General features: G+C 48.0%; 1 protein-coding gene across 2 annotated transcripts in view; it reads left to right on the top strand.

Annotated features, from left to right (window-relative positions):
• ACVR1 (activin A receptor type 1) overlaps positions 1–16,874 on the top strand; it is a 54,614-nt gene extending 37,740 nt beyond the window's left edge. For both annotated transcript variants that reach the window (XM_069861689.1, XM_069861688.1), the window contains exons 5-10: positions 2,725–2,824; positions 4,673–4,819; positions 7,550–7,825; positions 10,497–10,694; positions 14,632–14,762; positions 15,616–16,874. In XM_069861689.1, the coding sequence (XP_069717790.1) occupies positions 2,725–2,824; positions 4,673–4,819; positions 7,550–7,825; positions 10,497–10,694; positions 14,632–14,762; positions 15,616–15,750 (987 nt within the window). In that variant the 3' untranslated portion in view covers positions 15,751–16,874. The remainder of the gene's footprint in view (positions 1–2,724; positions 2,825–4,672; positions 4,820–7,549; positions 7,826–10,496; positions 10,695–14,631; positions 14,763–15,615) is intronic.
• Positions 16,875–26,072: the final 9,198 nt, after the last annotated feature.

The raw sequence follows: 26,072 nt of genomic DNA, 5'->3' as shown, positions 1-26,072 counted from the left end.
GTTTGGGATGACCAGCACAGGGTACTGTGGGAGCAGGGAATATTCTTCTTTAGGGAAGAGTAGGTTTAAGTGGAGCAGTTGGACACCTGGATGCCCCAAGTGTGCATTTCTGAAATGGCCAGTGTGGGGAATGAGCGAGGAGAGCATTGCTCCAGCCAGGAAGGAGAGCTTGGTGCCCCTAAGGGGGAGACGCAGCACAGCACGGGGGTGAGGAGAGGGTGGGCAGGAATTAGAATGTGCAAATGAGAGCAAGGATGATATATGGAAGGTGGTTCCTAACCAAGCGGTAACTGAGCCAGTGGAACCCCTTCCCAATGATTTTCTGAGGTGCTGCAGGTTTTCATATGTTCAGGGAGCAACAGGGTGAGAAGACCAGGTAGTGGTAAGGAGGTGAAAAAAAACAAAACCAGCTGAGGAAATCCTGAGTTGCATGTGCTGGAAGACTAATAGAGTAAAGTATCATGGATGCTAAAGTATTCCCATATTCGCCTCTAATTCACTCCAGCTCTGGTATCCCAATGTTCCAGTGCCCGATATACTTCGTGTCCAGCCTCCTGTGTGCCTGTACACCAGTTCCTCCATGTGTAACACCCCAATAACGGGCATTGCTTTGGGGTACATTCAGAGACAGGATCCCCATCCAGAGACATATGCGCTGCTCTTGATTCTCTCACTTTCAAATGCCTTTGACTCTCTTTAATTGGCTCCCAGAGCTTGATTCCACGCTGCTGGGTTAAAACAGACAGGTTTGGTGCATTGCCCATGAACCAGGCATGTGTGCAGCTGGTTATGTGCTTTTGAACACTGACTTCCAGCTTGTACTAGCTCTTATCTCTTCTCAGCGCAGAACCATTTCCATTACGCTTGCAAACCTTTGTACTTCAAGTCATTTAATTTTACTTTATAACAGTGGTGAAAGGAGAGCAGAATAAATCAAAATCCTTTCTAAAAGGAACTGGTGAAGTTGCTGATGGTGAATGCTTGGGACGTAATGGTGCTCTTCTGGTCTGGGCTTCAGACCCCCTTGGCCTTGTGACCACGGTGCCATCAGTGCTGGTGATGGGACAGCTTTGACAGTTTCTTGTTCCTATATGTTCCTCTGAACAGTACAGCCTTTTGAGCGCCAGATTTTTCTTCTCCATTGAGAGTTTTAAACTGTCGGTTTTGTCACAGTTGGCATTTAGGATTAGTGAGCTCAGGGATTCCCCTGATGGGGAATGGGAAGAGCTGGGGCCTCTACAAATCTTGTCTTTACTGTTGCTGCAGATGAGTTTGGGGTTTTTTTGCCTCTGGTTCAAGGAGGTGGGAAAACGAGCCTCTCAGTTTGTATTAAAAAGCAAAATATTAGTCTCCTGCCATTCTTGGATTGTCTTTTTCTTGAGCACTCATTAAAAAATTGTTAGGAGAAATGAGATTTCATTGGATCTGCCAGCAGATGGAAATGCCACTGCATGCAGATTTCCATGCCACTGGAAATGTTAGCAAATTGATTACACTTGTGCTTTTTTTATAGTATTTTCTTTTGTGAAGAAAAAAAAAAGCCCAGTAATATAGCTGTTAGTGCTTTGAACCAGTAGGGAAGCCCTTGCCACAGGAGTAGCTGGGTATTAGTGTTGTAGAAAGCTAACGGGATTTGAACATGCAATCAGAATCTCACTCATGGCTTTTTATAAGCTGACAGACTAAAGTCTGGTTTCTGTGCACTGAATAGTGCCGGGATAGTTTGGGCCAAAACTTCCCATGACTGTTCTCTACCACAGAATGACACGCTATGTTTTTTGGAGGGACTGTTTGTCTCACAAGGTTCCCCTGATCTAAGAAAGGAGACTTCAATTGGTTCTTTGGGTGTTGTCTTTTAAAGTTCTCAGCAGGGCCTTGAGACTCACCGGAGAAACCCCACTGGTGCCAGGTGTGGTTGTGGTGCTTGGCAAGGAGACAAGGCTCTCTTCTCCCCCAGATACAGGTGTCTTTGTGGTGCTCCTGGCCACAGGGCTGAGGTGGAGAAGAGGGGGGGTGTGCAGGGGGGGGTGTGCAGTTTTCCCCTTAGGAGCGGTAGCGGCCAGGGTGGCAGTCCCTGACTGTGTGGGCATGGGGAATAATGACAGCAAGGGCAGGAACGGAAGCTGGGGTGGGAAGTGGGCAAGGTGTGTACGGCAAAGGAGAAAAGGAAGGAAGGTCGGAACCAAGGTGGAAAGGAGAGCTGAAAATGGGATGAAGAAAGGATAGGAAACTGGATGGGGGCAGGATGGGTGAAAGTAGTAGTTTGGGAATAACAGCTTCACAGGCAGTGAACTTATTGCCATTTATTTATGAAACAAAATTTTTTATTTAACAATACTATAATACCAAATAAAATACAGAGACAGAATAAGAAATCTGGGAACAGAACGGGGCTGGCTTTGTTTGCTGTTTGTTGCTGTGCTGGGTGTAAAATTTCCAACAGAAAGTGATGAAGCCTAAGTTACAGCTGCCCTGCCAGTCTCTCTGTGCATGGGGCATTCTTTGAAGCGGTAACATCTTGTGAAGAGCATTCTCTGTCCATCTGTACAGTGATGGCATGAGTGTGTGTTGGACCCGAGTCAACACATGGCATCACCAGAGCCACCGAGGCACCGATAAACTTTAACTTAGCCTCTGCTGGAAAGTGGCGTACTTGTCCATATGTAAATGGGGAGAAAGAGTAGTTTCTTACAGGTTATAAACTTCTGCTTTTATTTTGAACAGGATTTACTGGACCATTCCTGCACGTCTGGAAGTGGTTCTGGACTTCCCTTCTTGGTGCAAAGGACAGTGGCTCGCCAGATCACACTTGTGGAGTGTGTAGGTCAGTATATGTCTTGTTCGCACTTAGTGCCACGTCTTGACAGCAAACGCAGAGAAAAAACTCTGTCTCCCGCCCTCATTGCTTGTATGAAACTTCATGGAATGGATTTGGGTTTGGAAAGTGAAGTGAGAAAACTCCTTTCAGAACTGTGCAGAAGGGGACAAATATCACCTGAGCTTTGTGATTGGGAAGTTGCAGCTTTGTGTTGTGAAGTGATGTTAGAAAATACTCCCTGGGCTCCTTTGGGGGCTTTGTAAGCCAGGTAAAGTGTGTTCTTAGAGAAGCAAGCGCAGTTTGAAGCTGTCAGACTGTGAATCAGGCATTTGCTTGTTAAATGTTGTTTATTCAAAAGCTTTAGAATTAGAAAAAGCTCATCTGGATTTGAAGTCTGGAGTTGAAGCATCAAGCAAAGTCGCTAAGTGACATTTTAAAAACCCTACCTGTGGTTTTGTGCCATTTGAATGGGAACATGGATGCTTTGTAGCTCTGTTGCTCTGGGACCACGCAGGCGATACTGTGCTGGTGCAGTTCTCTTCCCCCTAAAGGAGAGCTTCTCTCTAGTAATTCTGCCCAAAAGCTCTGCTGGGCCTTTAGGTTTTTGCAGGACTTGAGTGTTAATTTTAAGGATCCTTCAACATGTGTACGTTATCAATTGAGTAGTGTTAAATTTGAGTTTAGTAATTCTATGAAGTATTTGAGTCAGATGCCCTGAGGTAGAGACATGGGGCCAAAACGGCTCACTGGCACTAACGAGGTGAGGAAAGTGTGATAATGATTGTTCCTATTAGGGAAAAAAGGAGTGGGATATTTGTGGTTGTCAGATCAGACACAGTTTATTGCAGGAAGCCTGGGGCTGTCGTATTGGGATGGGAATGGAAACAGCCAGAACTTTTCCAGTGCCCCTTGCCCAGGATGTTGCTTTGCTGTTGGGTACTTGATCATTTAATGCATCCTTCTGAGCTGTCTGGGTAAAAAGCTTGGCATGCAGACACTGTGTTCTGTTCTGCACAGGACAGGGGTGGGGTCTGGGGTTCAGTTTTGCTGGGAGGGGGGTTTTTCCTCTTTTTTTGTTTGTGGACAGGGTTGGTTTTGTTGCTGTGTTTTTTGTTTGTTTTTAATTGGCATTCAGCACTCGTGTATCTGGCTGTGTAGGCAGTTTTTCTCAGGGCTGATTGATGATCATAGAATCATGAAAGGTTTGGCTCAGAAGAGACTTCAAAGATCACCCAGTTCCCACCCCCCTCCCATAGGCAGGGACACCTTCTGATGTAATAGAGGTGTAAGGGCTGTATCTCCAGCATCAGGCATCCTCCCTGCTGTCCTCTCTTCAGGATTCATGGATTTGTTGTGTTTGCTGACCTTGCAGGATATTTGCCTGCGCCACTTAAGCTACGATGGTGCTTTCATTGCTGGTAGTTGGATAATTACACCTGCCCAGTACAAACACTGTGATCTGTTCCAGCGTGCAAGGAGGGGAGATCCATTCTCTTCCCTATCCCTGGAGGTGTTCAAGGCCAGGCTGGATGGGGCCTTGGGCATCCTGATCCAGTGGGAGGTGTCCCTGCCCATAGCAGGGGGTGGGATTGGATGGGCTTTGAGGTCCCTTCCAACCCAAACTCTTCCATGATTCTATGATTCAGAGCTTGCAGTTGAAGCAAACAGGAAAAGCTGAGGGACAGCAGTGTGCTGCGTGATGGTATAAAGTACATGCAGGGATGATCTGACTACATCAGTGTGATATTTGGGCCATGGCCATTTGAGTTTCCATCCTGTTAGCTTGTCCTGTCCATTTGTCCTGTGCAAATCATTTGTTGACAACTTCTGTGTTGGTTTTTTTTCCCCCACAAGGAAAGGGCCGTTATGGAGAAGTTTGGAGAGGTCAGTGGCAAGGAGAAAACGTTGCTGTGAAGATCTTCTCTTCTCGGGATGAAAAGTCTTGGTTCAGGGAAACGGAACTGTACAACACTGTATTGCTGCGGCACGAAAACATTTTAGGTAAGTGGAACCACCTCGTTCATGTCTCCTTTTGTGAGTTAAACTGCAGAGCATGGCAGGTTTGCCCAGTATCTTGCGGTCTGTGAGGAGGTTCTTGGGTTTGCAATGAATCACTGAAGGGAAGTTTTAAGGGGAACCCTTGCCAAGAGGATGCTGAAATCTGTGTCTGGAGAAGGTGTTGCAGCAGCCATGAATGATTGTCCTCCTGCATTGTTCAGTCAAGGAACAGTCAACCAGATTAATCGGTTGTTGGCAACACAGTGAGTAGAGCAGAATGAAGGTGCGCAGGGTCATGTGTTAAGAGTTTGCCCTTGCAGCTCTTGTTTCAGGGTGGAGAAGTCCTAGTGGGTCTGTGTTTTCTTATGGCTTCATTTCACCTGGGAGAAAAGGCAGAAAAAGTGGGGAGGAGTTTATAATGAGATTTAAGTAGTTGAAAGCTTTCCACGTGCCTGAACAAAGTGCAGCATGAAGCCGCTATTTTCTTCTGTTTAACTGTTCTGCTCAGACTAAGCCCCTTTGAACTGCAGCTGTCCCATTTATCTCATTTCCCTGTAAATATGAAAGTATGATGTTTTTGAATCTTCTGAGTCCCTTGGACCATGTGTGGTCAGTCCTGAGAGCTTAGGGAACCATGGATTTTTTGAATTGTGAGCCATGACAGAGGTTTAAGCAGCCCCATTGATTCTTGGTAGCTGTGACCTTCTTCCACTGCTCTGCCACTATTGCAGATGAGAGCAGCAACATGTTTTGAGTGCTGACATTCTCTCTCCTGCAGTCCATCTGTGTTCAGTAAGTTTGACTGGGCCTTCTTATTCTTGTTTCCTGTCAGAACATTCCCTGGCTCTATTGCTCAGCCTTCTAAGTGTTGGTCTAATGTTTCCTGTATCACTTCCTTTGCTGCTGCAGAAATAATTTGGTGGCCTCCTGAAATGTGAGCTATTGCACTTGGCTGCCCAAGAGAGCAAGCAGCTCGGCTGAAATCGCATTACACGTTTCCCATGCTCCTCTATCTGTGCTTAGTCTTCCTTGATAACTATTGAATCTGTTGGCTGTTTTATAGAATTCATTTATTAAACAATGTCACAGGTGACAGAAGTGTCACATTGTGCAGAGATCTGCCTCCAGGAGAGAAAGTAGTGGGTGTTCTTTCTGACAAATGTCATACCTGGGCTTTTAATAAGCATGATTTGTTCCTCGAAATTGGAAATAAACCTTTTGCTCCCTCCCAGGTAAAGCCGTTGAGGTCAACAGTGTGCTGATACCCAAGTGCGTTTAGTGGCAGCAGGAAGGGAACTCCGCCTGAATTTGGGGGTCAGTTTTAAGACACCACATTTTTCAAGACTGTTCTTGAGGCTCCTGAGTTTCAAGGAGAGCTGTTTCTCTGTCCCTTTGCAGAAAATGCTTGTGGAGTACAGCTGTGAAGCACAAAGATGCTTGGCCTTACCACACCCTGGAAGCAAGCTGCACACCAGTAGAGCTGTCCTGTTGCTCGAAGCAGCAGAATTGCTATTCTTTGGGTTTTGGTGTGGTCTTCTTCTGGTGCTGTCACGCTCTCCTGAGCCATCTGCCACTTGTTACATCCTGTAGCTCCATTGTGAGCTGGTGCACAGTTCAGGAGAGCACGTTCAGAGCATCCCATTGGTCTGATCAGTTATCAGGCTGCAGCAATCCCCCGCAGTGTTTGGAGCACTGGGAGATCACTGGGGAGCTGGTTGTTGCTGTGGTGAGATGTGCTTTTGTCAGTGCTTGATCTGAAGGATGTGGTGTTCCCTGTGGGGACAGCAAGTTTTTGACCTGTCAAGGCTGATTGTTGGAAGGGCTCCGAATAGACTTCACCTTGGATGTGGATGTGAAGCTGTCACAGCACACAGCGTCTGTTTATTGGGGTGGGATGCAAAGGTGAACCGGGTTTCTGCAGCGCTGGCTGCTTCCTGACCTTAACAATGGAAATGCTTGCTTCTGACTCGTCTCTGGGACTGCTGCTTTGCAGTGGGGCCCAGCTCAGCGGACAGCAGTAGATGTGCTGCAGCCTGGTGGCTTTCTTGTTTAACTGGAGACTTCCCCAGCCCCGAGTCCTTCAAAAAGGAAGGGGCGGGGGAAGAAAAGCAATAGTTTTTTTTGGTTGGTTGGTTTTTGGTTTTTTTTTTTTTTTTTTAGAATATGGTCCTGAGAAGTGGTTGTGTTAGGGTGACTGACAAAGCACACACGTGTTCTTGTCAATAGACCTGGTAAAATCTTGCAAAGAGCGTTGTCTGTCACGTTCTCCCTGGATGCAGTGACTGGACAAGGGGAAACGGCCTCAAGAAGCACCAGGGGAGGATGTAGGTTGCATATCAGGAGGAGTTTCTTTACTGGAAGGTGCATCAAGCCCTGGCAGAGGCTGCCCAGAGAGGTGGGTGAGTCCCGCTCCCTGGAGGTGTTGTACTTGGGGACATGGTCTCGTGGCAGACTTAGCATGGCTGGATCGATGTTTGGACTCGATCTTAAAGGGCTTTTCCAACCAAAACCATTTTGTGATTCTGTGTTAGAGTTCTAGAATGTGTCATCTCTCTTTCCATCATGGCGATACGTGCAGTCTGGTTTTGGTGCAGCCTAATCATGGGAGAGGTTTAATTAAACACTATTTTGAATGACAAGGAGGGAACTGGTAGTATTGATTCCTTGGGGAAGACTTGAAGGAGCGCTGTCACTTCATTTTGTTGTTTCTCCTTTTTCCTTCTCTCTTTCTAGGTTTTATTGCATCCGATATGACTTCCAGGAACTCGAGCACGCAGCTGTGGCTGATCACCCACTACCACGAGATGGGCTCTCTGTACGACTACCTGCAGCTCACCACCCTGGACACGGTCAGCTGCCTGCGCATCGTCCTGTCCATAGCCAGCGGCCTCGCGCATTTGCACATAGAGATATTTGGAACCCAGGGGAAGCCAGCCATTTCTCATCGCGACTTGAAGAGCAAGAATATCCTCGTGAAGAAGAACGGACAGTGCTGCATAGCAGATTTGGGTGAGTTCACTGCAGCACTAATGCACTCTGTGCATTCCTGTGGCAATTGAATGAAATGGATAACTCCAATCAAAAAAGTCTTAAAGCAACCTTAAAATAACCATGGCGTGATCTGGTGTTGCCCTGAAGATGTAGGACAGCCACTAGATGGCATGTACAGCTTAGAAATGCTGCTTGGCTGCTGGGGAACCAGCCTGACATCTGGGCTGTTTTTGTTGTTAGACTACATTCATGGGTCCCAGAAGGCAGCAGTTATTAAGCTTCAGCTCAATTCTGAACTAATAGATGCCCTTCTAGTTACAATCTAAGAACTGTGGGTTTGTTGTCTCAGGCACCTTAGGTCCCTCCCGCTGGAGTCTTTTTCCCAGGTAATTCAATGAGCACAAAACTGGGTTCTCCATGCCCAGCTGGTTTTAGACTTTAAGCTGGTAGGATGCTGAGAAGCAGTTGCAGCAGTGTGGCTCGTTCACACCACAGGAATATAGAATCAAAGCCCATCTAGTCCTACCCCTGCCATGGGCAGGGGCACCTCCCACTGGATCAGGGGCTCCAAGCCCCATCCAACCTGGCCTTGAACCCCTCCAGGGATGGGGCAGCCACCCCTGCTCTGGGCAGCCTGGGCCAGGGTCTCACCAACGTCATCATGAAGAATTTCTTCCTAATGTCTAATCTAAATCTTCCTCCTTCCGATTTAAAGCTGCGAGCCCTTGTCCTATCACTACATGCCCCTGTAAAAAGGGCAGGTTTCCTGCAACTGCCCAGGAGCTTTCCTATCAGTACTGGAAGCTACTCTAAGGTTTCCTTGGAGCCTTGTCTTCTCCAGGCTGAACAACCCCAACTCTCAGCCTGTCCTCATAGAGGAGGTGCTATAGCTCACGCAAAAAGAACAACAACCCTGACCCTCCTCTCCTTCCCTGCTCCCCCTCCGTGTGGAGCAGTGACTGTCTGTTTGGAACACACACCAGTGTCTGTAAGGACGGTGCATGGTGCTGAGAAACACAATAGCTCGGGCTTGGTTTCTAGGAGATACTCCAGTGTACTCTGAACAGGGATTTTTGTGTTTTGAAAGCTGTTGTTCCATCACTTTGCATTCCTGTGGAGCTTCTGTTCTGAAGAACCAGTGTCTTGCAGTGAGAGCTACTCTGGCAAGAGCTTCCACACCCTACAGTTAAATGGGCACCGGAATCTCCTGAGGGGAAACGGAGCTCCAGCAATGCAATATCTGCTTCCCAGCTCCCACAAACAGCACGGATGCCACCACAATGAGAACCTGGTTACAACACCCTTGTCCCCTGACCCTATTGCAACACTGAGTTTGTAGCAGATGGGATGCTGACTTGCATCCCTTGGCCATAAACCTTTGCCCTGTCAATCCTTGGAGTCTGTTTTGCCCAATTTGGATGGAGAACTACGATTTTATCAAAGTGTTCCCCAAAGTCTTGACCTTTTCAGTGTGTGCCAGGAAATTTGTTTGTTAACCTTTGCTTCCAGTGTGCAAGGGGCTTTTAAAGTATTCTAATCTATAGATGTTGTGTAATAGAAATGGATCCAAATGTAAAGAACTACAGGAGCGTGTGTGTAGATCTGTGTCCTGTATGTGTGTGTGTGTGCATAACAGGGTATTTTTATCTGGACAGCAGCATTTGCAAAGGGTTTCTCGGCAGGCATGGGCTTAGAAAGTGGGATCTTTCCAGAGGTGCCATAAGCACTTTCCCAGCTGCTGGAAATCACTTGAAGTGCGTTTAAATTGTAGGAAAGTGTTTACAGTGTTTCTGTTAAGGTGAACTACTGGCTGGTTTTTGACAAGGAAAAGCCCAGTAATGACCCGGTGATGGCTTACTTTTTGTGGGACCGAGTTAAGAAGCTTTTGAAGTCCCATCTGAAATGAACTCTGGTTAAATGTAAATGGAATATGACATTCGTACAAGATTAGTTGAGGAAATCGGGGAGTTGGTGTTGTCTTTTCTATTGCTTTGCTTTGCCGTGCACCCAGTGCTGTTCAGTTTGCAGGGCTCTCTGTTTACCAGGGCAGAACGGGTATTCTGTGTGTTTCCAAATTTACAGTAATTTGGTGCCTCACATAATGTTCTTTGCTTAAATGTTTAGTAATTAGTAGAGCCAGGTGGAGTGGTTTTCACTGACTCATTTCAGATCAGCTTGAGGATGTTTGTTTTTCAGCCTACTGCAAATACAATGTTTTTTATTTCCCAGCTTTATTTTTTAACTTGTGTATCTCCATCATGCAGTGTTTTTCTTCTCTCTTCCCCATAGCTCGGATACATCCGCCCACCCAAAAGTTCTATAAATACATCTGAATGCTGTGTAAAATTGTTTTCTTCTAAGCAGCAGATGCTTGGCCTCCTGTGCGTACATGCCCAGAGCACTGGTGACATCCAGTGGCTGCAAACCCCTTAATGACAACATTTTGCAACAGTGCGATAGCGTGCTTAATGGTAATCCCCACGGGGATAATTGGGCTGGGGCTGCAGATGCAGAGGCTGTTTTCAATAGCTGGTTTGGAGCTGACCCAGTTGGTCCGTGGACAGTTGGACTCTGGGCTCCTTCTGTTTAAGAAGCTGTCTGGTGGGTGTTGCTGCTCATGTGTCAGTTTAAATGTACGCTGCCATGGTTTTAAAGAGGACTAAACTGCAGTGTTTTTTCTGTCCCTCAGGCCTTGCAGTTATGCACTCGCAAAGCACTAATCAGTTGGACGTGGGGAACAACCCCCGCGTGGGTACCAAGCGCTACATGGCTCCAGAAGTCTTGGACGAAACCATCCAGGCAGACTGCTTTGACTCGTACAAAAGGGTGGATATCTGGGCTTTTGGGCTGGTCCTTTGGGAAGTGGCTAGGCGCATGGTTAGCAACGGTGAGTATGTGGGACTCTGTACTTGTTCACACAAGGGGTTAAACAAATGGGAATCCACAGCAAAGCATCTGCCAGCCAGATGCATGGGATGCACCGTGAAGTACTGGACCCCCAAAATATTTTTGTTCCTCATGCTTTGCTGTCCGTGTTGAAGTTATTGGTGTGTTTGGTGCAATGGCCAAATGTTGTTGTTTCTGTTAAGGCAGAGAAGAAAGAGGATCCCCTGTTATGTTCTAAACCACGGTTAGAAATAACTAATGCCAACCGGTCAAGTTAAAATTTTAGATCATAAAGTCTCTCAACTTTTTCCCCATGTCATTAAGCCACAGTGAAAGCTTTTAGTTGGCTGTTTCTCATAACAAAATCTGAGGAATAGAAGGCAAATACGTAGGCTGTGAAGAAGTGATGAGTTCAGGGGTGCTCTTGCTTTGCCTTGTTAAATGCACTCACAAAGCAGGACTTGGTCAAAGCAGCTTAGGAAGAGTGTCGCTGCTGTCCTGCTCGGTAGTGCTCGGGGCTGTTCTGTGTTCCCTCCAAAGGTGTCTGAATCTGAGAACCTTTCAGCTGGGTGTGTGTTGGTGTGATTTCTTGTTAGTTCAGGAATCCTCTATGACTCCTGGACCTTGGGTTGTGCTCTCTGGACCCAGATGGACAGGAGAGCACAGGAAATGCCCTTGAGGCCTGCCTGCAGATGCTGGCAGTGGTGGGTTGCTAACAGCAACATGTTTAAACCTGGGGAGATTCTGGATCATTGTATGCATTTGTTTTCTCTGTGTCTGTCTGATCCATTCCTATTAAACTCAAATCTGGGATTCTGTAGCTGACATCAGACAGCGGGCTCTCTTCCTCAGGAAAAGATAACTAGTTGTTTGCTCCGGTACCTCTGAGGCTTGGTGGTTGGCTGGAACCTTGTGGACCAGGTAGGGCAGGTGCAAGCATGGTGCCTGCCTGCTTAGGATCCTGGTACAAACTGCTTCCCTGGAGCCCCTTTCGGTGCTGAAAGCTGCTCTAAGGTCTTCCCAGGGCCTTCTCTTCTCAGGCTGAACAACCCTAACTCTCCCACCCTGTCCTCATAGCAGAGGGGCTTCAGCCCTCAGATCGTCTCTGTGGCCTCCTCTGGACCCATTTCATCAAATCTATGTCCTTCTTATGTTGGAGATTCCAGAACTGGACACAGGACTCCAACTGGGGTCTCGTGAGAGCTGAGTAAAGATGGAGAATGCCCTCCCTTGCCCTGCTGGCTATGCTTCCTTTGCAGCCATATATATGTTCATATTTATGTGTTTGTGTACTGTATGTAAAGCATATAAAACCACGCAGCTTTACCTGCTTTTCTCTTGAAAAGACGGCTCCATGTGCGGTACCGGTTATTTAAACGTCCCCGTGCTGAAGCTTCGGCACACACCAGTACCTACAGTTCACGATCCACCTCAGCTACTTCCAGACTAGTGAGTGTCGGTTGTGCTGGCAGCGCCACCGAGGTGGTGTGGAGCTGGGCACGGACTGCAGACCTGCCAAAGCTGATCAGTAACTGCCTTAGTAACTTGGTTCCGGCTGAGCTTCGTGACACCATGGGAGCACTGTGCCAGCAATACAGAAGTTGCACATTCGCTTTGTGCTGTTGTGGGAGCCACTCGGTGTTTCTCTCCACACTTGAAAATGCAATTTAAGCCCTCGAGTCAGTGTGTTACTATCTCTGATAGCCCAGGGCTTGTTTCTTGGAGAGTGGCCTGGCCCTGTGTCCTGGTCTGCAGTGCCTTGCGTCGTTGCTTGCCTGGCACTGACCCTTCTGTCCGTTGGGAATCTCCACTGCTGTTCCCGGTGTTTTGACCTTGTCCAATATGAGCAGTGACCCCAGGAGGTGCAGGTTGTTGTTTGCCCGAAGCCACCCTGGGTGGAGCTGTGGCTGTGGCTCTGGTGTTTGTGTGGCTCTGGCTTTGCTCCCCCGTGAGATTCCTGCGTGCAGGGGGCAAGCGGACACCAGTGGGAAATAAAGGTGAGGGAAGTGCTGCTCTAGGTGTGAGTTCTGTCTGATTAGAGTACCAAAAAGCCAGCAACCCCGGGGAAGAGCATGCTACATATTGTAAATGACAGAAATGACCTTAAACCTGTCCAGAAGGTGGGAAGCTGTGGATCGTGCGGAGCGGCTCTGGGTTCCCCCTGGCAGTGAGCGGCTGGTGTTCCCGGGGCAGTGGGTGAGGGAAGCGGACGATGGGTCAGCGGGGCGGTGTGGGTTAGAGGTTGCAGTGGCTCGCCGGTGCCACGGCCGGGCTGCTGCAGAGCCAGGGATGGCCCTGCGGGGCTGGGATGTTCGGCAGGGGCAGATCAGGGAGCTCTGGCACTGCTCCACTGGAGTAAAGGCCAGTCCCACTGCATTCCATATCTGTCACTGTCTTATCTGGAACAGCCAGTTTTGTACCCTATGCCTCCAAAAGACCACAGGAAAACAGTAAATTGGAGCTGATCTCTCTTTTTTGGTGATTGTGTTCATCTGGAATATCCTAAAGACTCTGGAAGCACTTCCAGAGCTCTGTGATGTAGCTCTGAGTTCTGTGGTTGACTTGTGTAAAGCCACAGCTGTATCTGAAGCAGAAGGAAGGACAGTGGAGATACACAAGGGCTTTACATTCTTGGCTTCTTCCAGTAAAGGTTGTTCTGTGTTCTGGGAAGAAGCGAGAGGAGCGTCCTGACAGGAGCTCAGCCCTAGGGTGAAGTTGGGTACACGCAGTGATGAGGAGGAGGAGGGGGGTGACGCTGTCTGTCTTTCTGCGTCCATGTCGGAGTACCCTGGGCAAATCCCCAGGGAGTTATAGTATCTCGCTTGGGGAGCCAATCTTTGAACTGTCCTGCCGTATCCTAAGGGAGCCGTAATTCCTGAAGACCATTTCCCTTTTTGACAAGTCATCACAGACAGGGATTTGCATATATTTCCAGAGAACCTCTTGGATTTTGATCTTTATCTCCAATAGAATGAGAAAACAAAATCCCAGCTACCATAGCAAAATTGGAGAACCTCTTTTACACATCAGTATATCCAAAGCAATAGAAATTGTCCTGGATATCATGTACATCTGGCTGTGGGACAGCTGTCTGTGCGCAAAGCAGGGTTGAAGTTGTCCTGCCCCTGTTTCTGCTGTACAGAGAGCCCCGTTTGCTTGGTGTTTTTCTAGGTTGCTGACCCAAATGCCTGTCTTTGGACTCCAGGTTTTAAACTAGTTTTCTAAGAAAGCTGAGCTCCCTGTAGATCGTTTGTGAGCTGAGTCCTCTGATGAACGCTTGCCTTGGAGAGGAGGCCAGTGGCTTTTCAGCCTGCGGGTTCTCTGTCAGCTGGGTGCTGAGGTGTGAGAGCACACATACAAACTTGTTTTTCAGCGCAGAATCCTAGAAGATGTGTTCAGACATTGGGTGCTGCAGGCTCTTGGGTATTTGGCTTTGTGGTGGTGCATGGTGCCTATCACCCTTGGTCTTCTGCTGGTTTAATAACAAGAAATAGTGTTTTTCAGCACCAGCATGCGGGTCCCTGGATCCTGATGTGCTTCTTGGACTTTCAGGAATCATAACACCATGTGAAGTGGGCAATAAGCCTGTTAAAAACCATGACCAGACCTTAAATTTTTTCCATTTGTTGTAGCAATCCTGTGCTGCAGTCAAACCTCCAACTTTAGAAACCGTGGCCTTTGGGCAAGTGGATTTATTTCTTCTCATTTCAGCTCAAGCCTCTGCAAAGCAGGTTCAGTTCTTTGTAGGATCGTAATATGAGCCAGCTAACTAACGTTTTGGGTAGAAAAAGCTGTTCCTGTGATAGTAAGCACTATTCTGTTTGATGGCTGCTGGACACTTCTCAGGCAGCTGGGTCACATTTTCTCCCTTTCTGTGCAGAAATGTCGTTTCACTGACACGGTCACTAAACGATGCCTCCCTTCTTTGTGTCTCACAGGTATTGTTGAAGACTACAAACCTCCCTTTTATGACTTGGTTCCAAACGATCCCAGTTTCGAAGACATGAGAAAAGTGGTCTGTGTAGACCAGCAGAGGCCGAACATTCCCAACAGATGGTTCTCAGACCCTGTAAGTAGCTGTGCCTGGGCAGAAGGCATGAGTTGACCTTTCTTCTCCTGAAATAAAGTCATGACGGTTGTCCTCAGTTATCACTTGAAGTCTGAACTGTTCACAGCCTTTCAGTAGCATGGTTTAATGATGGCTATTTTAAAGCTGCTCTTCCTATGTGGTTTTTCTCTCTCAAAGGGACGGTGTCTTTAAGGGAAGGTAGCCCAAGTAGGACATTTTGTGCCTTGTAGGCGTGCAGGTTCACAACATTATGCTGGTCTCCCCTGCCTGCAGGGTAAGAGGCTGTTGTTCTTTCTGAAAGGCAAGTGCTGGAGTTTATTTTTCTCTATCAGAATCACCATGGACTCTGCAGGGTGACTGGCTGTTATCACTGAAGGTGCAGAGGTTTGAGTCTGTATGGCTGGCTGAGGCCAGCAAGGATGAGAGGTCCCATCTGCTGGGTCTTGGCTGTGCTGCTGCACCAGCAGGCTGGGAATTCCAGCCAATTAAAGTTGCAGTGGGCACGATGAAATCATGGGTGGAAAATCTGTACCTTCTCTGGCTCCCCTCGTTGCTCTCACAGGAGTCAGTTTGGTTGGAAAGAGATTGTGTAAGATGTTACCTACACACCATTTAAGGTTACACTAGCTTGTCCCTGCAGTTAGCCCACTCTCGAGTTATGCTTTTGGTTTAACCACGTTATCTGGCGCTTGAAAGCTGTATATTTGATAGTGGCAACCTCTGTAGACTCTGGAAATTGAGTATTAACAGGGCAATAAAACCTCCTTATGCATGCGTAACCTAGTCTGGTGCTTTCTTGTCTTGTGATTTGTGTACTTACTCGCGTGTTCTGTGGTTTTCATTCCTTTCCCAGACGTTAACATCTCTTGCCAAGCTGATGAAAGAATGCTGGTATCAGAACCCATCAGCGAGACTGACAGCCCTGCGCATCAAAAAGACTTTGACCAAAATTGACAATTCCTTAGATAAACTGAAAGCTGACTGTTGACCTTCTTCTCGTGGTGCTCTCCCGCTGGGAAGGCGTTTGGCTCAGAAGGAGCCTGGCTGGACAGTTTGTACGATTGGTCCCCACGTGGCTACTTGTAGAGGCCGAAGTTCTTAGCAAGCTGCCTGCGTGGGAGACGTTGGAACCGGGCGAACTCTGCTCTATGACTACGATGGGCATTTCACAACCGGTCAAGCTCTAAGGACTCCCTCTGGATGTACTGTTGCAAAGGTAGTGGCCTGAAGGAAGACGGAGAAATCCTAAGACAAGATCAGGGCATTAAATAATGGCTTTGAACAGCTTCTCTCTTTCTTTCTTTTTTTGTTATTTTTAATTCTCCTAATCACTCCCAGGGCAAACACATGGAAGTGGTGAATTTTAATCAGCAATATTGCCTGTGCTTCTCTTCTTTATTGCACTAGGAATTCTTTGCATTCCTGACTTGCACTGTCACTGTTAATTTTAATGACATGACTTGCCAAAAAGATGATTGGCTGTAAACTACATCGATCTATGCCTGAGTAATAGGAAATTAATTTGGGAAACCGAAAGTGTAACTGTCAGATTTTAGCTGCGTTTTACATGTGTACTGATGTTTACAATAATGCTGAACATTAGGAATCTCTCGTTTATACAAAACCTGCAAATTATTTATTACCAGTGCACTTGCCAGTTTTTTAAACTGTAAAAGAAGTGCATAAAGTTAAAGCTTATTTTTATGTGGCCTCTTTCATGATTTCTTACACAGATGTTTTTGTAACACAATATAACCTAAAACATGAATTGTTTTCTGTATTATCATATTACAGCTCGATAGTCACATTTTTAAGTGCTTCACATTTGTAGGCGTGTGGTCTGTAACATGTTTTTGGTTCAATACGGAACGTATATATCGCCATTACCCACGCGGTGCTGTGTCCGGTATCTCGCTGGTCTGGGACAGGAAGGAGATGGAGGAATTAACTACAAGTTTAGGTCATGAATGCTGTGGGGAAAATGCATTTTATTTCTTCTAAGCTATATAATATGCATTTAAACTCTGCCAGAAAAATAACTATTTTGTTTTAATCTACTTTTTCTATTTAGTAGTTATTTGTATAAATTAAATAGAATGTTTTCAAGTCAAACCGAAGAGTGATTTAGTTCTCTCGCTGGCTGTTAGCTCTGCAGGGCGCCAGCGCCGCAGCGGCTGAGCTCCCAAGGCTTGAGCAGTTGTTTTTCCATGGCCGTTCTTCCTGCATGGCGCTGGATCCAGGGTAGTGTGTGTGGCAGGGAGCTGGTGTCCTCTCCTTGGATGTGGTGCCAGCTCTGTCCTTGCCAACCTAGAGCAGGTCTGGCAGGAGGAGGAGTGTTATCCCCTGCCTGAGGCCAAAGCGTTCAGCTGTGTCCCCCAGGAACTGCTTTTTCTTGATACTCTCGTCTTGTTTGTTACGCCAGGCAGAAGAGTAACTAGGAAGAAATTAGGAAGGCCCTTTCATCCTTGGAAAAGAAGTCCATTCTTGGGCCTCCAGGTAATCTAAGGACCTGGGTGGCACTTGGCCATTGGACACATTTCCTCTCCGGGTTAAAAACTTCCTCTGAGGTCCCTTTCTGTGCTCTGAGTCCACCAGTATCTGCTCTCTTGTTTCTCCATTATTTTATTTTCTCAGCCCCAAGTTTCTCATCCTTCAACAGCCACAGGCTGTGCCTCTCTGCTTCTACACTTCCAGTGCAGCAATAACAGCCCAGTTTGTGGGCACGAGGCTCTGTGGCACAACAGCTCTGCAGAGCAGACCGAGTCGATACCGGTTGCTAGGGCTCTTAATTATCCTTGATGAGAATCTGAGCAGGTCCAGTGCTAAAAAAAAGCATAGGAAAAGTGGGATCTGATTAGCTTTTATTGTTAGTTTTTAATAGGACATCAAAGGCTCAGTTGCCTGAACACGTTCTGGTTTGCATTAAAGTAGTTTGTGACAGTGGTGCGTGCGGGGCTAATGGTTAGGGACCTGCTGCCCGCGAGGGACAGAGTTGAGCGGCGCCTCGAGTGACCCGCTCTGACCATGCTGGACGAGGGCGGGTACCCAGCGACCGCTGCAGCTGCCAGACAAGTAGCAGGACTAGCGAGAACTTGCCTGGTGTTCTGCTTTGAGGTTCTGCATCTCCAGCATTTCCCAGGGCAGATGTTAGAGGAGACACCCTCTCGTGTTGGTGGTTCGTAACGATTCCAGCCATGCTGGCTGGGTTTGCGGAGCCTTTCTCAGGTACAGACACCCCCACCCTCAGCATCTGACTCAGTATTAGGTACGATGGTCACATTAAATACCTGATCTGTCTCTTCTTTGTGCCATATACGTAGCAGAACAATGTGACTTGAGGTGGGAAACGGCTCTGCGCAGCTGCTTGCTCTGCTTGTGGGGCAGCGGGAAGGAGGTCTCAGCTCTCCAGCGCTGGGCTCTGGGAACCACTGACCTCTCCCGACTTTGGATATAGACTCAGCTGAGGAACTTGACTTAAACCTGGGTCTTGGCTCTCCCTGTCTATAGAGCAGGGATAACCTGCGCCCCAGCAATATCCCCTTTATCCTGGGTTGGGTAAAGAAGATTATCCAGGCTGCCACTGGCAGGGTAGAAAAGCCTGCCCGACGCTCGGCATCCTTGGCACTCATGAGGTGCTGGACAAGGTCGTGTCCGTTGGTGTCGCTTCCTTTGGCTTAGCGAAACCTCCAGGGATTAATTCAAACAAAACTCTGTGCCCTGCTAACAAAGTGGCTTTGGTTCAGGCTTTGACTGGACTGTTTGAAATATTAGCTAATTTTTTCTTTTTTAATTTGTTGACTATTTGGCAAACTTCAGTCAAGAAAATTGAGTGGAAAATAATTATAAGTAGTAACTTCTTAGCAATTTCTATCCTTTGACTTAGGGATAAGCCATTCGGCATGGTCCTTGTCGAATGACTGTTTGCTGCTGAGGGTGGTCTGGGTCTGTGCTTTCCGAGATAACAGCGGGGTTTTGATGTTCCTCCTGGGAGCTGCAGGGTGGTGTGCCCAGGAGCAGGGACAGAAACCCTTGGTGAAAGCTGGTGTGAGGATCAGCTGCATGCTCTGTCTCTGAACCTCGGTGTTCAAGTGTCTGGACAGCCACTGCAGAACATTTATGGCTGCTTTTTCCCTTGAGATGCGAAGGCTTGGGCAGTGGGGGAGTTTCCAAGCGAGGTACGCAAAGAAAACTCCTTCCATCTCCCACACCGGTTCTCCACCATGTTTATTAATCAATGTCCCTCTCATACCCCCATAACTTCTAATCCTCTAAAGAGATTTGGAATGCTTCTATATAATCTGCAGCATTAAGGGCATCGCTGCATTTATTGCTATGGAGATGGAGCATACGGTGCCGTGGTGGAATCTGAACCACTCGTGTGTCTGGCGACACGCATTTTCAGTGTGGATGGTGTGGAGCTGGAGTGGAACACATGGGGAGAGCTGCCCAGTGCCACTCTCGGCCGTGTTGCTGTGCTGAAGCCACTGAAGGCTTCCTCCTGCTTCTCTGTAACTTTCTTTGTGGGCCTTGTCCGCTGGGATTTTCCGTGAGAAATCCACATTGAACCTTCTAGAATGTTCTTATTTATCTGGATTAAACTGTTTTGATAGAGAGGGACAAGGAGGGAATCTCTTCCCCGCAGGGCGAAACGACTGCTGTGTGAAAAGATCGATGGGGGAGAGAAGGGAAACAAAAATGTTACGGGTGCTGTTGGTTTTTTATAGGGAGCAGGTCAACAATACATTTTTGCATCTTAAAGCTAAAACCTGTGTGGGAAAAGTGAGTATTTTATCAAATGCAGAGCTATTGATGTGCTGTGATGGATGCTCTCGACTGGGAACAGCGCGTTGGCTTTATCCCCAGCTGGAAGGAAATAAATCCCACCACGCTTCTACTCTGAACCAGGAAACCGTGCCCAGACGCAAACCAGAGCACGCCAGGAAACGCAAGAACGACGGCACCGTTGATGTGGGTCTCTGCCTGTCCTGGTGGAAGAGGCAGCTGGGGGGACCTCTGCTCCGCGTGGAGGAGAAGCTGCGCTGGGGGAAGGGCAGTTTCTCACAGGTTACAGACCCATCTTGCTGCCTCCTGATCCTGCAGGTGGAGAGCTGTGTGCAACAGGGATTTGGGACGTGTGCTCCCAAGGCCAACCCTGCCCCAGCCTGCTCAGAGCTCTCGGGGCTCCTCATGGGCTGCCACACGAAGCACCGAAGTGCCTGCCCACTACCGGGCTGGGAGACTCGCTCCTTGGGGTTGTTTCTAAAAAAAAAAAAATAAAAGGTGTCCCCTTCCCCCCACAATGGTGGCTGTGGGTTGCTGACTCCATCCTCCCTGCCAGGCTCCAGCGCGAGCTGCAAAGCGTCCCGAGGGCTTTGTCCCAGGGTTTTTTTGCCTTTGTGAGCTGCATGAGGGATGAAGCAGCTCATTTGCAGATGATATGAAGTGGATTTAAAAAATTGCCTGACATCAATAATTGCTAATTTGTCTTTCCAGCTCTCATCCCCACCAAAATGCTGACTCCTTTTCCAGAGTGACGCCCAAGAGTTTCACTGTTGCGGAACTCCTGAGCTTCTCAATTCAACAACGTTCAGGGCTGGAGCATCTCCCGTATGGAACAGGCTGAGAGTTGGGGTTGTTCAGCCTGGAGGAGAGAAGGCTGCAGGGAGACCTGAGAGCAGCTTCCAGTGCTGAAAGGGGCTCCAGGAAAGTTGGGAAGGGGCTCTGGGTCAGGGAGGGCAGGGACAGGATGAGAGGAACAGTTCTAGCTGCAAAAGGGGAGATTGAGATGAGATCTCAGGCAGAAATGTTTTGCTGTGAGGGTGGGGAGGCCCTGGCCCAGGCTGCCCAGAGCAGGGGTGGCTGCCCCATCCCTGGAGGGGTTCAAGGCCAGGTTGGATGGGGCTTGGAGCCCCTGATCCAGTGGGAGGTGTCCCTGCCCATGGTGCAGTGTTGGATGTGTTTTGAGGTCCTTCCAGACCCAAACCATTCTATGATTCACATGATGGCCTCAGGTTTTCAACTTCATGCCTCTGTGTCTGTGTTAAATGTGTCCTTTCAACAAAGTTAAAAGCTGATGGTGTGTTCAGCTTCAACACCTGCATTTTTCTTCTTCCTGTGGGCATTTTGGAGAGCTTTACATTTGCTTCTTTTCCATTTTGGTGGCATTCACAGCAATATCAAAGGACACACTTGGATGTGGTTAAGCGTGGTGAGGGGTAATGTTAGGGCAGGGAGGGGGAGGCAGAACACACTGCGATTTGCATCTCTTACCGGTGTAGAAGTGAAAAATCAAGATCTGGCCCTGGGAGTGACTTGAGGGTTTTACCTGGTTTCCGTGTTTTTCTGCTTGCTTAACTGAGTTGAGAGATTTTTGAGATGCCGTGATGCCTCCCAGGGGTGGGAGCTCTGAGGGCCGCGCTGCGGGTCAGCTCAGCGCATCCGTGCACCCTTGGTCTGGGTGTTTGTGTGCAGCCCCCGGAGCTTTGCTGCCGTTGTTGGGAACGGGGTGAGTGTCACAGGCTGCAGGATTTCTCGTTGGGAGATTCCCCTGCTGGTCGGCTCCGTCCTGGTGAGTCTCCTCTCCTCCTGCTCCCACAGGAGCTGGGTCTGAAATGAGCCACCAGGAACTCTCCATGGAGACACGTTAAATGAGCCCTGATGCCCCTCAGCCTGATCCAAACGCTGGGGGTGTTGTTACGGAGCGATGGGAAGGCTAAACCCATGCATCCTGGTCCACACCAGTACAGGAGCATCGCTGGCCCCCGTCCTCCTCCGAGCAGCGGTCTCTGCTCGTGCTTTTCACGGGTGGCTGATGGAGGGAAGGTCAAGTCCTCGCTGCGCTGGGTCAGGGAGGAAGCAGAGCGCAGCACTTCACACCTCAGGGCGCAGAAGGTGAGGAAGAGGAGCCAGGAGCCCCCGAGTCGGCAGCTTCATCCTGCTCAGGCTCTGCTGCCTTGACACTGGCAACATCGCATGGAGGAGAAAAGCTGGTGAGGAGGAGGTGGCAGAAAGGAGGTGGCCGGAAAGGACGACACTGCCAGTCACCCTGAGAGCAGAGGTGAGGAGCAGAGGGGCAGCCCCCCTTAGTCCATTAGAGAATTAACTTTTTAATATGCTAACGCTCACTCCTTGGACACTTCTCATGTCTGAAGGATGCTTAGCGGTTCCAAGAAGGTCCATTGTGACTCTTCTCATCAAAAAGGCACCCACGGAGATGAGTATGCACTTTTCAGTAGATTTATGGGCTGCCGTTTAATGGATTCCAGACCTGCAGAAAGCTGTGTTTGGTTGGGGGGAGCATGACTACAGAGTTGTGATATGGTTCTTAGAACAGCGCGGGGATTTTTTTGGCCAGAGATGTAATGTTTCTACAGAAATGTATCATTCTGATGGCAATTTTGGGAAGGTTTCATAGCATTTTTGGGTAGGTGGAGGCTGCAGGGTATCTCTGTACTTAGGACACGGCCAGTGGACGCAGAGGGCCAAAGCAAGGGGTGACCTGCTGGCCGTTCTGGGGTGTCTCTGTACGTAGTTTTGTTTTCCTTGCACACAATTTCAGTAGGTCTTAGTTTTGTCCCGATGTGGAGCAAAACAAATTACAAAATGAGATTCTTGTTTCCCGGCCAACCCTAGAAGCACTTCCAGTTGGCAGAGGGTTTTACGGAGTTGCCCATTTCCAAAGACTCTCAAATCCCCAGGATATGCTACTTCTGTCCTGCTATGACCCATGCCATGCAAACACCCACCTCGGGAGCGCTTGCCTCAAAACAGCCTCGAAGTGCAGTGAGGTTTTTATCCCACTCCATCCCTCGTTTGTTTTTCCCGCGGTTTCTCCTGGTGTTTGGTGTGTCAGAGGCCTGGGGGAGGCTGGAGACAAAGGGTGAAAGAGCAGCGATGGTGGATAACTGGGAACCCAAACCTGCACATCGCTGCACACTCCAGGAAAACAGTAGGATGTGAGTAAGCGGCTCCTGCTGCTCCCTGCCCTTCATGTGCTTTTTAGAGGTTCCTGAAGGGCTTTTTCAGCCGCTCACACAGACCTCGTCCTTGGCTCTGATGTCTGGAGATAGCAGGAGGAGGGAGGGCACATGCTGCTCTTTGTTCTTCTCCACTGATCGAGACCTACAGCAAGAAACCTGCTTTTAAGAGGCAGGGGTTCAGGTTAGCTTCAGGTGGTGGCGTTTTCTGCTCTTGTAGCATCCCAAACTGTTCCCAGATCCATGGCTGTGGGGTTGAGCAATGTTGATAATCTCTGAAAAAACAAGGAAAAGGCCAATGTTCGCAGCAGGAGGTTCATGAGGAGGGGGTGAGCAGAGCTGCTGCCTCAGCAATGGCTTCAGCCCCCACTGTGGGCACCAAGGAGAGGCGGAGGCTGAGAGCGAACAAACACGGGGAGCCAAGTGGACACAAGGCCTGACAGAACACAAATGGGTTCATGGTTTTGTTTTGAACCAATTTTAAAATGTAAGCAGCTCGTAATACTGCATCAATAATAGTTATAATTGCCGTTTTTTAACGTGAAACCTATTGAAGGAAGAAGTTAAAACCTGACAATTTGCAATGTGTTGTTCCAGATTTCGCAGGCACCGTATAATACAGACTATAATAGCAAATGAAGTGTCCAGATAATTAGTTTTTAATGGCCTAGATGGAAACAAAAGGTCATAAGTCTGTTCTGAAGACACACGGTGTGATCAGTATTAGATTGTTTAAATATTTTGAAATGCCATTTAAATATCTAAAAATAGGTACATTCGGCAGCACTGCCGTGTGGTGTGTGGAAAAGCTGGAGAGAGCATTTGACCTCTAAATCTAATCTCATCTCGGGGTGGAGGTTGGATGGATGCAGCCTTTTTTCCTACCTGCTCAGACTGGTGGGCGCTACATTCAGATGGATAAATTCTCTTCGCTTTGAAGTGGGTAGCAAAAATTCCACCCAGTGGAACTAGATTTTAAGTATATACTTCCCTGAAAGTTTCTTGCCTGAATGAATGGTCACTGTTCTATCGTGTCTCCAACTGCAAGAAGAAAGATTGCTTTGTTTTCTTCCCCAAATCTATTGGTTTAGCAAGTTTCTTCCCATCATTTGTCATCACACACTAAAAGCCATTCCCTGCCTCAGTATCTGCATTATGCAAGGAATAATGTAGGTGGATTTAAAAACACGTCATGATGGGGAAGGTGGGGAGCAGGAACAGAAATCAGACTGATGTGGCCATCAGCTTTTCTTTCAGTGGCAGCTGAGGTTCTGCCCTGTCCTGCTTTGATGCTTCAGTAACCACTCTGTATCTGTGTGATGGGCATGTGAGGGTTAACAACACCAAGTCTCCTACAGAAATGCCCAAAACAAATGTGTGTAATTTGTTGTAGGTGCTGGTACAAGACAAGTGGTTTTATCTATTTATAACTCAAGCTCCTGTTAACTTCAGTGCCAGGTCAGGCACTTTACCTTTCTGAAAATCGAGCTGGAAAACATTAACATTCACAAATTTTGCTTAATAAAATCCATGGTACACTAAGGACAAACTAATTAGGACAAACGGAGTCTGATTTCGGCACTGTTGTTGGGATCATGGAGCGTGTGTGCCGTGCTCCAGAGAAATTATCAAAGCAAGGAGCCCTGGCTGTTAACACCAGGACAGACACCCAAGGAGAGAGCAGGAGTAATCAGGAGTTGGTAATTACTGTTCCTTCTCTCCCTTTCAGAGCCATGCTCCTAGGATGGGGAGTCACAGAATCCCAGACTGGTTTGAGTTGGAAGGTACCTCAAAGCCCATCCAGTCCCACCCCTGCCCTGGGCAGGGACACCTCCCACTGGATCAGGGGCTCCAAGCCCCATCCAACCTGGCCTTGAACCCCTCCAGGGATGGGGCCAGGGCCTCACTCAAATGTGCTCTTAATTTTTTTTTTTAAAACTGAAGAATAACCTCAGCTATCTTAATTCCATAATTCCTAACGTCTTCCATTGAACACAAAAGCAGCAGTAATAATTACACACCATGAAGTGAGTCTGACTGGGATGTATTTACATTTTCTAGTAGCATTGAGCAAATAAAGTAAATTATTTGTCAGTGTTCAAAAGGAAAGGAAGGAAACACGGCTTTGCCAGGAACAGCGTTAAGTGTACAGTGCGTGGTCTTGTTATGTCCAGCCCCTGGCAGAGGTGCCCAGGTGGAGTCCCCATCCCTGGAGGGGTTTAGTAGCCGGGTGGGTGAGGTGCTCAGGGATGCTTTAGCATGGTTGGACTCGAAGGTCTTTTCCAGCCAGGCAGTTCTATGATTCTATGTGTGTCTGGTTTCATTAGGAAGACGAGCAGTAGCTGGATGCTGGTGAGGATTTTGGTTTTCTGTTACGGCTTTCCCACAAGCAGCACCAATGGGAACGGAATTTATGGCTTAGCAGGTGCTTGGCTAGTCAGAGTGCATCACCGACACTGCTTTCAGAAGGGAAGGAGCTGCCCAGTTTTCCTCTATTATGTTATTGCTTTGACAGACAAATCTACACTTTTTGAAAATTAGAACTTGGCATGTATTTTCTAATCCCTCTTGACTGAGTGATAAAGCAGCAAGGAATAGAATACACTTCTATGTTAGATTTCAGTGTGATACCACAGTTAACTCTAGCATTTGCTATGAAATAACCAACACGCTGGAGCTGATAAGATGATGTCATTCCCACTGCACTTAAGTGATGACAGGGTGACATGAAAGTCCTGGATGTATATGGAGAATTCTGTCTTATTTAGTGGCTGCTTAATCCCAGACTACTTGCATTTCATCTTTGCTCTGTTTGTGTCTTGGTGTTGGTTAATTAATTTACTTCCTAAAAGCTTTCTCACTTCCCAGGTGAAGGCTTCCATCGCTGCTGTTCCTGCACAGCCGGGCACTCCTCCTCTGGGATGGTTTAGAAGGTTATGCTCTGGATCCCGAGCCTGCAGAGATGCCTCCCTGCGGTGCCTCAGCTCAGAGGGATGGAGCCTGAGCATCGTTGCGTCCGTGCACTCAGCGTTGACTGCTGGCAAGTTCTTATCCAGGCTGATTGGGTCCCCACTCCGCAGACTCTTAATTAAGCTGTGTCCTAAATTAATTTCCTAATGGTAGCAGCAAAGTGTTGGAATGCACTGAATTCCCAAATCCCAGGGCCTTGCCGGAACCCCCGAACTGTAATTGCCTCAGAAAAAGGCGTTTGGAGCCACCCTTGCTCAAATCCTGTGGGGAAGCTTCGGAGCGGGGTGGAGGGGATCGGCTGGGACTGGGAGCTGGGAAAGCCCTGGGGAATACGGCCAGTGTAGTAAACCTGAATAGGAAAATG

The sequence above is a fragment of the Phaenicophaeus curvirostris genome, chromosome 7, assembly GCF_032191515.1.
Source record: "Phaenicophaeus curvirostris isolate KB17595 chromosome 7, BPBGC_Pcur_1.0, whole genome shotgun sequence".
NCBI lineage: Eukaryota > Metazoa > Chordata > Aves > Cuculiformes > Cuculidae > Phaenicophaeus > Phaenicophaeus curvirostris.
The sequence above is the reverse complement of the archived record's forward strand: the minus strand, read 5'-3'. Positions and strand labels throughout refer to the sequence as shown.